This window comes from Hermetia illucens, chromosome 3 (genome assembly GCF_905115235.1).
Source record: "Hermetia illucens chromosome 3, iHerIll2.2.curated.20191125, whole genome shotgun sequence".
Taxonomy (NCBI): domain Eukaryota; kingdom Metazoa; phylum Arthropoda; class Insecta; order Diptera; family Stratiomyidae; genus Hermetia; species Hermetia illucens.
The window spans coordinates 34883120-34895306 of record NC_051851.1 but is presented as its reverse complement, the minus strand read 5'-3'; the positions used below and the strand labels follow the sequence as shown (position 1 = coordinate 34895306).

Here is a 12187-nt window from a genome sequence, read left to right as displayed (position 1 = left end):
AAAAATAATGAAAATGCCAGCAGTTCTCAATATTCGGCCTTGCGTAAATGAGGGCATACAAAAACAGACAAAATACAAAGCCAAAAGATCTGAATGGAGAGTTCCAACTCGAACATTGATTGAAGATAAAATAACACCAAGAAAAAACGCTAAAAATAGTTGTAAAAATGGAGTGGGAAATGGGAATTTTAGATGCGATGCTTTTAATTATATTTTCCATGGCTGTACATACGCCATCCACGTTGATGTAATGAGAGAAGATGGAGATAATGTTTTAGTTCTGGCGAAATACTGCGTTGAACATGGATAATGAGATGCTGTGTAACGGAGGAACAGAATAACAGAAAGTACTACTGTTGCGGGTTCTGGGTTTATTTTCTTTTAAACTAACTAAAGTCGAATAAACAGTTGCAAAATGAAAGATTGGGGGATACGCCTCCGGTAAAGCAAGGATACGAGAAAGTTTTCCCTAAAATGATGAGGTAAATATGAATACAGCGCAACCTTTTAAGCACGCAGTGAAGCGAATAAAAACTTACGCAAGAAGCGGGCACATGGTTGCTCTCAGGCAGGATCGCATGCAACCCCATATCTTTCACATATCACCTTCCAGAACAAATGCTCCTATTAATCCTTATTTTGCCAAGAATGATACAATCGGCAAGAGCAGCAGAAAAGTGGTAGTGGCGCTTCGTTTAAGTACTACTCACAACAAAAGCATTATTATTTCAGGATCCGAGTGGCATCCTAGAACGTGTAGCTTTTCAGTTGTATTCCATTGTTACGGATAAATAGTGTGAAAGTGCTGAGCAATGGATGGCTACGGGGCTATGCGAAAGCGCTAAACGTCCATGTATACGCGAGACAAGGAGACGAAAATGCAGGAGCATTCTGTCTTTTAAATTTGAATCATTGAATTTGTCCTTTCATTCAATTTCCTTGCATTCCGCTCCAAATAGTCTGCAAGATGTGAAGTGGCTGCTTAAGGATGGCAGGAGTCATTGCGAGGAGGAGGCCGGGGACAGAAACATGATTTCGTTGCAGCGTCCTTAAAACCAAATTCCGGACACTATCATTAAAACTCCAATAATAAAGGGACCCATTTTAATCTATTTATGGGCAATCAAGATACTGAACTCATTTCCAGGGTTTCGCGTTGGAAAATTTAGGTCTACGTGAATATTTTATTAACATAATATCGCGGCCGATCCACTGCTGGAAAGGCTTTAAATTCACAGTCGGTGGAGCTGCGGAAGTGGAGGGAACATGTCCTGATCGATTATTTGCTTAATTGGTTGTAAGCTTCTGGATTATTTGCGATTACTTCTCACTTACATCACCAATAATTATTGATCCGTAAGTGCCGCCGTGCTCATGATGGTGGCTGCTATTTTCGGTAATTATCCGCTTGTGTGGAAAGAAGGGAGGACTGCTCCTTGCGGGCACAAGATTGGAAACTGCTGAAAGCAATTTCACACAAAACACAAGGGAGTTTTGCATATTTAATAATTTTGATTAACTCAGCATGGGAATCGTGAGTGTATATGTTGCGGAACTTTATAAATAAAATGGATTTGGAGCGTAAAAGGTTGAAAAGTTAGAAGAAAATATACAAAGATGTGTTCCAAAACATGACGTTTCCAGCTTAAAATAAATATGGTATTTCAGGCAATACGTCCTTCAGAAATAAGGAATAGAGAAGATGTGACATTGGCCTTTGTTATCCTAAAACTGGCATATTTTGAGTGACAGCGCGCAGCGTGGGCTTTTCCTGTTCAATTTCTTTTTTAAGTAATGGAGCTTCAGTCAGATGATAAAATTATGTATCTGTTTATTGATGATTTAATACAGAATTCTATAAATGACCGTTTAACATTTTTCTATTTTTTAGATTGTGTTTCGATCAACATGTTCGGATTCCTGGCCACGTTACTGTTTTTCGGTAAGTAATGCACATAATGAAGTTCTTCTCCTTTCCAAGGATATGTAGGAAATGGGCTATAATATGTTACTCTAAATTTACGAATTTACGGATAGGAAGTTTGGCAACGTTCACACTTCTAAACTTTTAACCAATTTGCGCCTCCAGATGAAACCTAGGGGTCTCAGCGACTGAACTCGGAATTGAGATTTCCATCATTCGGCAAAGCGAACGGGACGTTAATTTGGGGCGTAAACGGGCTTCAGTCTGGACAAGGAGACAGCCTTTTTGTGACCCCCGATCTCGAGCTGAAAGAAATGTTCTCGCCGCTCGAGGACACGGTACGGGCCTTCGTATGGAGGCTAAAGTGGCTTCCGGACAGCATCCGTCCTGACCAGGACGTGTGTGCATGTGTCCAGCTTCTTGGGAGCGCAGGCAGGTACGGATGTATGTCGGGTGGGATGTGTTGTTTTAAGGCGGTGGAGATTGTCTTTCGATCGCGTATGTCAGCTCCAAGGCGCAAATTCCTCTCGGCGAGTTGTTCGGAGGCCAAGAAGGACGAGAGGCAAGATTTGAGTCCAGGACAGATTATTTCAGCGTCCGTTGCCAGCGCTCTAGCATCCCATTGGATCGCGGGTGGTATGCCTTAATCCGCTGGCGTTTGAATCCCAAGAGTTTGCCTAACTCCGAGAAAAGGGTGGATTCAAATTGCATTCCCTGGTCAGTGATGATCACTGTAGGCACACCAAAACGAGGGATCCACTCACGACGCAGGGCTTCGGCACAAGATTACGCCATAATGTCCTTCAGAGGTATTGCCTCAGGCCACCGCGTAAACCTGTCGATGATTTTTAGGCAATATCTTAAACCGCGCGACTCTCGCAAAGGGCCTACGATGTCGAGATGTAAGTTGTGGAACCGCTTGGTAGTGCGGGGAAATGAGCCCACTTCTTTTCTTATATGCCTGGTGACCTTACACTTCTGGCATGCGATGCACTCTCTGGCACAGGAGTTCATGTTTTTATTTATGGAGGGCCAGAAGTATTTCTCGGTGACTAATCGATTTGTTGTCCTGATGTCTGGATGCGCTAAGTCGTGAACCGCGTGAAACACTTCCTTGCGAATGGTGGCCGACCGGTGTATGACCGAAGTCCCTTTTCCGATTATTCGCAGCAGAGATAGAGGTTCGAGTCGAAGATGGGCACCTCCCGAAATTTATATTTGGGGTTGGATTTGAGGCTCTGATGTACTGCGTCACCTTCCTGCGCCTTGGCGATAGCAGAGAAGTCGAGTGAGGCGGGGATGTTAACCTTGGAGACACATAAGAAAGCGTCAGCAAATATGTTGTCTTTGTTGGACATGTGCTGTATGTCTGACGGGAACTGGCTTATAAAGCTCAGGGGTCGAAGCTGACGAGGGGGATGCTTTGTCGGACTTCTAGTTCAAAGCATACGTTAGAGAGTTATGGTCCGTGAACACTGCGAACGGCCTGCCTTCTAGGGAGAAACGGAAGTATTTAATGTTCAAGTACGGGGCGAGCAGTTCTCGATTGTAGGCGCTGTTGTTCCGTTGAGCGGAGTTTAATTGTCTGGAGAAGAAACTCAACGGCTGCCAGACTTGATTCATGTTTTGGTGAAGAGCAGCACCTACTGCGAAGTCAGAGGCATCAACAAAAACGGCTAGGGGTGCATCTTGTCGAGGAAATGCCAAGAGTGTAGCATCAGCCAGTTGTTGTCCGGATTTATCAAATACGTGGACATCCTCTTCAGACCAAGCAATCTCTCATGTGTCCTTTGTTTTGGGGCCAGACAAGTACGCGTTCAAAACGGACTGGTGTTGGGCGGCCTTGGGCAGGAAACTACGATAGAAGTTTAGCATGCCCAAGAACCTCCGCAAATCCTTCACAGTTTTCGGACGCGGAAAGCTTGTGATTGCATGCACCTTGTCTGGGTCGTGCTGTATTCCGTCAGGGGAAATGAAGTGGCCGAGGAATCTTACCTGTGTCTGGAGAAACTCGTATTTATCAATGTTTAGAACTATACCGGCCTCAAGGAGACGTTGAAAAATGCACTCGAGATGGGCTAAATGCGCAGACTATGAGGAAGAAACGAAACATCATCCAAGTATACGAAACAGAAATCGAGGTTTCGCAGGACTGAGTGAATGAACCTTCGAAAGATTTGCGCCGCGTTGCACAATCCGAAAGTCATCCGGGTGAACTGGAAGAATCCAAAGGGTGTACATTTTGCCATCTTTGTTATGTTTTCTGGAGCTACAGGGATTTGATGATAAGCCTTGGTTAAATCCAAGGTCGAAAAGATGCGGCAATTCGCTAGGTGATGCGCAAAGTCGTGGATGAGTGGAATTGGATATCGGTCAGGAACAGGCCGTGCATTTAGCCTCCTGTAATCCCCATATGGGCGCCATACTCCATTTGGCGTAGGGACCATATGGAGTGGGGAAGACCAACAGTTGTCCGCAGGTCTGCAGATACCCTGTTGCATTTGTTGTTCAAATTCTTTTCGTGCAATAGCCAGCTTCTGGGGTGGTAGGGGACGCGCCTTCGAGAAGATAGGGGAACCAGTAGTGTTAATGTGGTGCTGTACATTGTGCTTCACTGGTTTGGAGAGACTACATTCGGTAGTAATCTGGCTGAACTTTTGGAGGAGTGCCCGAACACGAGTGCCCGAAGAGATGAGATTCGGCCTGACGAATTAAGGTTGGTTGTGGAGTTTATAAGGGACCTGTTCTGCAAGTCCACTAGTAATCCATAGTGACACAAGAAGTCTGCGCCTAAAATGGGGAAGCTGACATCTGCCAGGATGAATCGCCACGAAAACGTCCTACGCAAGCCAAGACTCACGTCAACTTGCCTGTAACCGTAGGTGTTAATACGCGAGGAATTTGCCGCCGCAAGTTTTAAAGATTGAGGGAATAATCGATGGTGCCGGGGTACGGGAAGAACCGAAACCTCCACACCAGTATCTACAAGATAACTGCGCCTGCTGAGAGGGTTATAAAGTGTTAGGCAACGTGGCGCTGCGTTCTGGGTGGCCGTCGCCAGGCGCGAATTTACACGGGAGCGTACATCTGGTAGTTTTTTCGCCGAATCTGCGATGGTACCAACAAATGCTTCGGTCGGTAGGTTATCCTGCGGACCTGCCACCGGATCGCCCTTTTCGAGCAGTAGACTGCCAGCGAGCTCGCGACCGGCCGCCCGAACGCTGAGCATTCAGCGTCGCCCTCATCTCTGCCATGCTGGCCACAAAAGCGGCCGTCTCACGCTTCAGCTCGTATAATTCATCTAAACGCTGCTGAATGGCCGCTATCGTGGGACGCGTGTGCACCTCATCCACCTTGTCAGCCGCAACTGTCAGTGCCTTCAAAGAACCGGAGACGCATGTGAGGATCGCTTGGATGTTCTCCGGAAGTCGTCGCAGCCAGAGCGATTTCATCAACTCGTCGTCGATCTTGTTCCCACCCAATTGCCTCATTTCGCGAAGCAATTGGCTGGGAATTCGATCGCCCAACGTAAAACCTTGCAGCAAGTGATCTAGCTTAGCACTTAGCACTTGCCGACAGGCGCTTGATCAGCTCTGTTTTCAATAAACTGTAGGAGGCCGGCTTTATGATATCCGCTACCAGGAGCATGGACTCCTCATCCAGGCTCACAATAGCGTAGTTGAATTTAGTCGCGTTCGCTGTGATTCCGGACATCTGGAATTGCGCCTCCAGATGGACGAACCACAACTCCCGATTCTATCGCCAAAAGGAAAGGACCCATACAGCGGTGGCGGTCACCTGAGGGTCCGATGGGCCTGTCGCGGATTTTCCGACTCGGCTGTAACGAATTTCAAAAGACCCTACTATGACGATGGCAGACCGCATCCCCAAATGCCCGTACGACAGAGAAAAGAAGAAACAACCGACGTACTTCGGAGCGGACGCTTGAAGCGCAGACCAAAATAAAAACTCGCTAAAAGAGCGGAACTCCAACAATGAATTTCCAAAAGAGTATCGATGGGGTCTCTTGCGGCGGTTTTATGATGATTATTAAGGTTAACAAAACGAATAAAAACTTAACCTATTTAAGGATAATATTTGTTGATGGTGATGAAGCGCTTGTTGTTGAATTTGCGTGTAGATCGCCGGTTGCTGCCTTGTAAGCTGCGGCCGCACTTGAGGTTGTTGTAAATTAACTCGGGTTTGATTGGGCTGAGATGACTGTTATAGAGGTCGCTTTTGCTGAAGCTGTCATTCACCAACGCTAGCCTCTGCACTGCATTGTCGATGATTTGTTGTTGATTATGGAGATACTGAATTTGATGTGGTTGAAGCGATATCTGGATGTTCACAGTTCCCATTTTCTCATCAAATTTCGTGTCAGTCTATGTAGCCGCTTCTAAGAAAAGTGCGTGTGGCAGGCAGATAGACGGACAGACAGAGAAGAAGAGGGGAGTGTGACTGTAGTCTGAATAGCTTTGCAACTTCTGAACGCCCTAGAGAGTAGATAGATAGGTAAACCTAACTTGCTGTTGATTTTGCGCAGGACGGATTAACCCGGTATGGCTTTCGGCTATTGTATAATGGTTTCAATCGATATTTGGAATATAACTGTGCCCTTCAATCAAGAATCTGCAGAATGTTCGCTTTTGTTTTGCTTGATATAATTTGTCCTTTCCCATTTGAGCGGTGAAGCGTAACTGCCACTGCATTTGAGCTAGTTATTATGTGCATTCATTTGAATTAGTCCATACCAAGGCTTAACCCAAACTTTACCGCAACTGTTAGTATCAGCCTTAGCAAATTTACTACCTATTCGTTTCAGTAGCTATAATGAAAAGGACTTCACCTAAAAAACGTGTCTCATCGGCTATTGACAAAATTTAGGCACATTCGCTAAATTTTCCTTCAATTTTCGGAGGGAAATATTAGGCAGCGCCTTTAACGGCCAAATAGTCTGTTTCCAATTCGTAATAATGAGAACCTTCATTATGAGTTCGTTGGAATTGCATATGCTCAGAAGAGCTGGTAGGTAGGCATCAGTGACAGTTTGCAGGACCCCGATTCTGTGTGGTACTGCTGTGGTACGCCGCTTTGATGCCATAAGCTCGTAAGACCATGACTGTTGTGGTAAGAGCATGGTGAACAGAGTAGTACGGGCAATTCGTGTAGATGCTGTTCTTGATAGCCGTCAGCGGGACGCAAAATGTACCCATCATGGAACCATCAAATGTAGAGTACCATCTGGCCAATTTGTCTGCCCGCTTATGATGACCGGGGACCCAGAGGAGGATCACTTTTAATATGTCGCCTAGACTGCCCAGCGCGTCGCTGCACTGCCCCACCAGCCTGGATGATGTCATTGAGTTCAAAGCCTTAATGGCCGCTATCGGTCAGAGTAGCTATGATACGCTTCGGGTTCGGATCTTGCCCCAACTACCAAGTAAAGTATTTCCGCTTGGAATACACTAGCGAACCCTAGGAGACCGTGCGACTCAGACAGACTGTGTGAATCTGAGAAAATCAATGCCACCGACTCCATACACCACCTCTGATTCGTCGGTGAAGAATACTGTGTCATAACCGTGCAACGCGTAGCCATTCCTCCACTCTGCTTTGGCTGGAAAGTTCAGAGCAAAATTCCTTGTGAAGTTCGCTTCATTCCGTAACTTTCGCACTCATGTAGTCTACCAGCATTGGACGCTACGGCGCATATAATGTGGAGGTGCAAGAAGAGGAGATGAAGGTATTCCTAAAACGAATGAAGGTATACTTTAAGGCCATCTAGCGCCCAAGTTTGTATATCCCTAGCAGCACTTCCACATGCGGTTCTTTGAATCTTATCAAGCCTGGTTCTTCTTGCTCAGCGCCTATTACCACAAAATAGAACCATACGTTAGGATGGACAAACTACGACTGTGAGAATCATCCTCATTTCCTTGCAAACATCCTCCCAGTTTTTATGGATTTGCCTTTGCAGATGGTGTGCTGAGACTCGGAGGACGACATCCTCTCCATGATCTTCCTTAAGTGGATGTTCAGATTGTGGCAGCTCTGGTAAATCAAGCCACAGTACAACTTTTTCTTGCTGCTTTTGTATACTGAAATTTTACCATCCGGGTCGAAGATTTATATGCGTAGAAGCTGTTAATAGCCCAGCCGAGTTTATCTTCAGTAATTATCGACTTGACAGTCTCACACGGCTGGGGTCACTTATACCATACTCTCCAAGCGGGCTTTTTAAGAAAGGATGGTTTCTTGGCCAGGATCTTTTTGAGTCTCGCAGACTCGTTGGTGTTTTCAATGTTCCGGAAATATTCCAGCCCGGATCGATTCTTGACAATCTTGATTGCCGATTTGTACCTCTTCAGGCAGTCCGCAGTCTTTGTATAGTTGCAGTTTTCTGTGCCTGTAACAAATGGTGGCCTCCCTGGTCAGCTTCTTGAGACTGAACAGACCTTCATTCCACCACGGTGGCAATGTTTTTTACAGTATTTTGCAGACTTTAATTCGTCTGCGGTGCTAATCTTGCAAATTTTAGCACCGCGACCAAACTTCCTCCAGTCGATCTTCTTTTGTCTCTGAAAAGGTTGGAGACTTCTACAGGAAGATTTAGACTGAAAAGTATTCAATTGTGATTTGAGAAATATCTCTGGCCATTCACTCTCCGGTTCTCCATTTTGAAAGTCCCATTGTCCGTTAGGAGTGTGATATCAAAGACCTCCTCCTAACTGTCACAGTTCTGCAAGCAGAGAAAATGGAGGGTTGATGTATTGCCCCTGTTACACACCACCATTTCCTGACGAGGATACATGGTCTAACTCTGTCCCAATCAACGCCTGATGTGCTGTGAAGTTAATTGTATATTGGAGCTTTTTGATGGTTTGGTTTCCTCCGATCCAGGATTTCTGCATTTGTGAGACGTTGATGTCTTCCTCAAGGGAAGACCAGCAGATTAACTAAGGAATACTTCAAATGCTGCAGATTTATCTGTGATACCCTCAACAGCGGAGTGCAGCACTTTTACCTTTGCCTTCCTGACATCGACGTCCTCCTTTTTCAGGTCCTCTATTCTCCATTTGTGCGGAGCAGAAAAGACTGGCTTGGGTTGTTGGAATTCCAGGCTTCAATCATCACCCAATCGTTCATCGGAACCCTAGGACTTTGAAGGACAAGGATCGGACAAGCTTATCATTATTCATGCGGATTTTTAGCAGCTAGATAAGAGCTCTCGGTCGGCTGGGAATACTGTCGTATGGGATGGACTTGAGGTGCACGTCCTCCTAGGCGCTGCTGATTTTAGCGATGCACGAACTAAGGAAGTCTCAGAAGAATTAGTCCTCGCATGCTATGATATGGAATCTCCGAACCACTTCGAAGGGCTCAAAGTAGGAAAAGATGGAAGATGGTAAATGAATCAGAGAAACCGTTGAGAACTTTTCGCAACATGGAGCACATATACAGAATGGGGTACTACTGCATGGTTTGAACCAGACAGAATCCCAGGATACCAAGGCAAGCCGTGAGGCATTTAGATACAATACCTATAGCTGACAATATTATGGGAACTTCAATCACTTTTTGAAAGATCGATCCTTTTCATTAAATAGAGTTAGTCCACAATCTCCATACAAACAGCGGCATGCAAGGCATTCGCCAGCTCTTTACTGTAAAAATCAGCGCGCATCGAGTCCACTTATTGGTGATGATGTGCCACCACATCAACCGCGTCCCTGCCTCTGATGTTACGAGGCGTGTTCATCCGCTCCACGACAAAGTTTGGATGGTGCATTCGAATGGGGACATAGTAGTCCGGTAGTCCGTATCAGTCGCTAGACGTTTTCCAGACGGAATTTCGTCCACGGCAATATTCTGAATGCATAAACCATTGAACGCATAGCGAATACATTCAAGACACTTATTTTATTCTTCCCCGAGAAATGCGATTTCATTAACAGCTTTACACGTCGCAGGAATTTGAACAGCAGAGCATCCTTCAGATAACGAATTCAAGCATGGGTTCCTTGCAGAATTCCAAGGTATTTGTAAAAGTCTATCTTGATCACAGTTTGGATATGGAGGTCACCAAAGTTATGTCCGGCATGCGGTTTGTGATGAACTTTGCGAATGGCTTGGATTCGACACTTTTCTAATTCGAAATTCCATCCGAATATTAAGGCTAAGCATGTCTACTATTCGCAACAGACTTCTAAGGACGACGTCATTATCAACATACGACTTGATGTCATCTAACTTTATCAAGTTTGTGAGCTCACACTTAGCGCATAGTTCATATTTAATTGCAAAACCGTGCCTCTAGCATCATTCAATAGCTATGAAATGGAGTTTAGTGCATGCAAACCCAAAGGGGACTCAATGAATCCCCCAGGAAAATGCCTCTTCGTATATGAGTAGGCATTGGGGTATAAGCACCCTCAGATGAAGGCACTGATAAGGTAGTATGCTACCCTTCCATGACTGTCGCCGAAAATTCTTTAGTTTCATATCAATGCGATACAGACGTAGGACATTAATCAGCCAGTTATGCGGTACGCTGCCGAAGGTCTTGGCATAATCGATGTAAAAACTAAAGAGATTTCTTTGGCCTCTAGTTACTTGTCCTACAACTATCGACTCGATAATGAATTGCTCTTTGCAACCCTTTGAACCAACTTGGCAGCCCGTCTGTTCTTCGGATAGAATATCGTTAGTTTCGAGGTACGCATTGACCCTTCCACTAATGATGGACGCTATGAATTTGTTGAGGGTTGGTAAGCAAATAATCAGTCTTATGTCCGCGGGATCCTGCACCTGATTCCCGTAGTGAGGAAGGGTGGAAATTTGTCCGTTTGACTAATGGTCTGATTTATGCTATGTCCCAACCGGCTGTGTATACTGATAAATTTCTTATACCACAGATTCTGCAGCCGATGCAGGCCAGGGCCCATTTCTTCGAGTTGTTTATGGCATGTCGAATTTTCTCTTCGGTAACATCTACAAAATTCATGCCATGTCTAGTTCCCTAAAGTCCACTCCAATATGCTCCCGCTTCCGTTGCCCAAAATTGTACTATCTGGACGTTCTGTTGGCATTCGTTGAGTGATCTGATAACACTCCGCTGGCTGTAATGACTTTCGCCACACCGTCGTAACTGATTGCATATGACAGAAAGTTTCTGCTTTAGTGTGTGGGTGTTTCACTAGGGATAGTATAAAATGTATACCCTCTCCACTTTATTCTCCCCCCGTCAAAACTAAAGCACTGTTCTTTTGACATTCGTGGTGGTTGGTGAAAAAAAATCTTACGAACCTTAGAAAATGCGCCGTGCGTTTAATTGCATAGGCAAGTGGTTCATTCCTTTTTATACTTTTTTTTTGAGATTGATAGATACTCAAAGCTCTACTTTCTCATCGAGATGATTAAATATCTGTCCCATTTGCACTCAAGATTTGATTTGCCATATACCTAAGATACATGTATCAACCGGGTGATTTCTTGGAAAGAGACAGTTGTTCAATTGTGCTGCTGAATTGAATTATATCTATTCTATTACTGGTATGCTATTTCTGTAGCCAACCCTAAAATTATGCGAGGCAGAGGCACTGCCCATGTTCCACCAAGGTTTCTGTGCAGCTTAGTGCACATTCTCATAAGCTGAAGATACATGGAGGAGGAATGACCGCTCCAACTAGCACTGCAGTGCGCCATTTTGATGCCATCAACTCCGAAGACCATGACTACTGTGTCGAAGGAAAGGAGGCAGAGTCCAGCTGGCTCAAATCTTCAGAGTCAGCCCGTACCATTCAGGAGGGGAGCAGCTCTCCCAGCCTGCAGTTAGAAATCTCTCTGAAGCCCTCAAAGCGTGGTTTACCTAGTATCCGTAACCTGGCTCTAGCTAGAGCTGGGCAGCCGCAAAGGAAGCGCTTGAGGTTTTCTCCCTCTTCTCTGCAGCTTCGGCAATACAAATTGGATGGTATGCTGAGACTGGCGGCGGCCCCATAGGTCAATGCCTAGTGCAGACTGCCGTAATCACGTATGCATTTGCACGCGGCTGGTATCGCGATCGGGTTTTGATGTAAGAGAGAGATAAATCCTCCTCAACTTATCGCAGAGGGTGTATTAGGTAATTCTTTTATTTTTCTTATTTATCCACTAAAACTTTATCAGCGGAGATGTATATAAGGCCGCACTAACTGAGAGGGAAGCACTTCCTACTCCTCTCCATTTCTGGGGCAGGGTTGATGAATTATACAATTATTATTT

General features: G+C 45.2%; 1 protein-coding gene and 1 long non-coding RNA gene across 3 annotated transcripts in view; one reads left to right on the top strand and one right to left on the bottom strand.

Moving 5' to 3' along the window:
* The window catches only part of LOC119652430, a 425085-nt gene that overhangs the window by 76671 nt on the left and 336227 nt on the right, over positions 1-12187 (top strand). The window contains exon 2 of one of the 2 annotated variants that reach the window (XM_038056559.1): positions 1892-1942. In XM_038056559.1, the coding sequence (XP_037912487.1) occupies positions 1892-1942 (51 nt within the window). Of the gene's footprint in view, positions 1-1749; positions 1943-12187 lie in introns of those variants that run through there. The other variant, XM_038056558.1, reaches the window with a different exon arrangement.
* The window catches only part of LOC119652431, a 128867-nt gene that overhangs the window by 39019 nt on the left and 77661 nt on the right, over positions 1-12187 (bottom strand). The window lies entirely within an intron of this gene.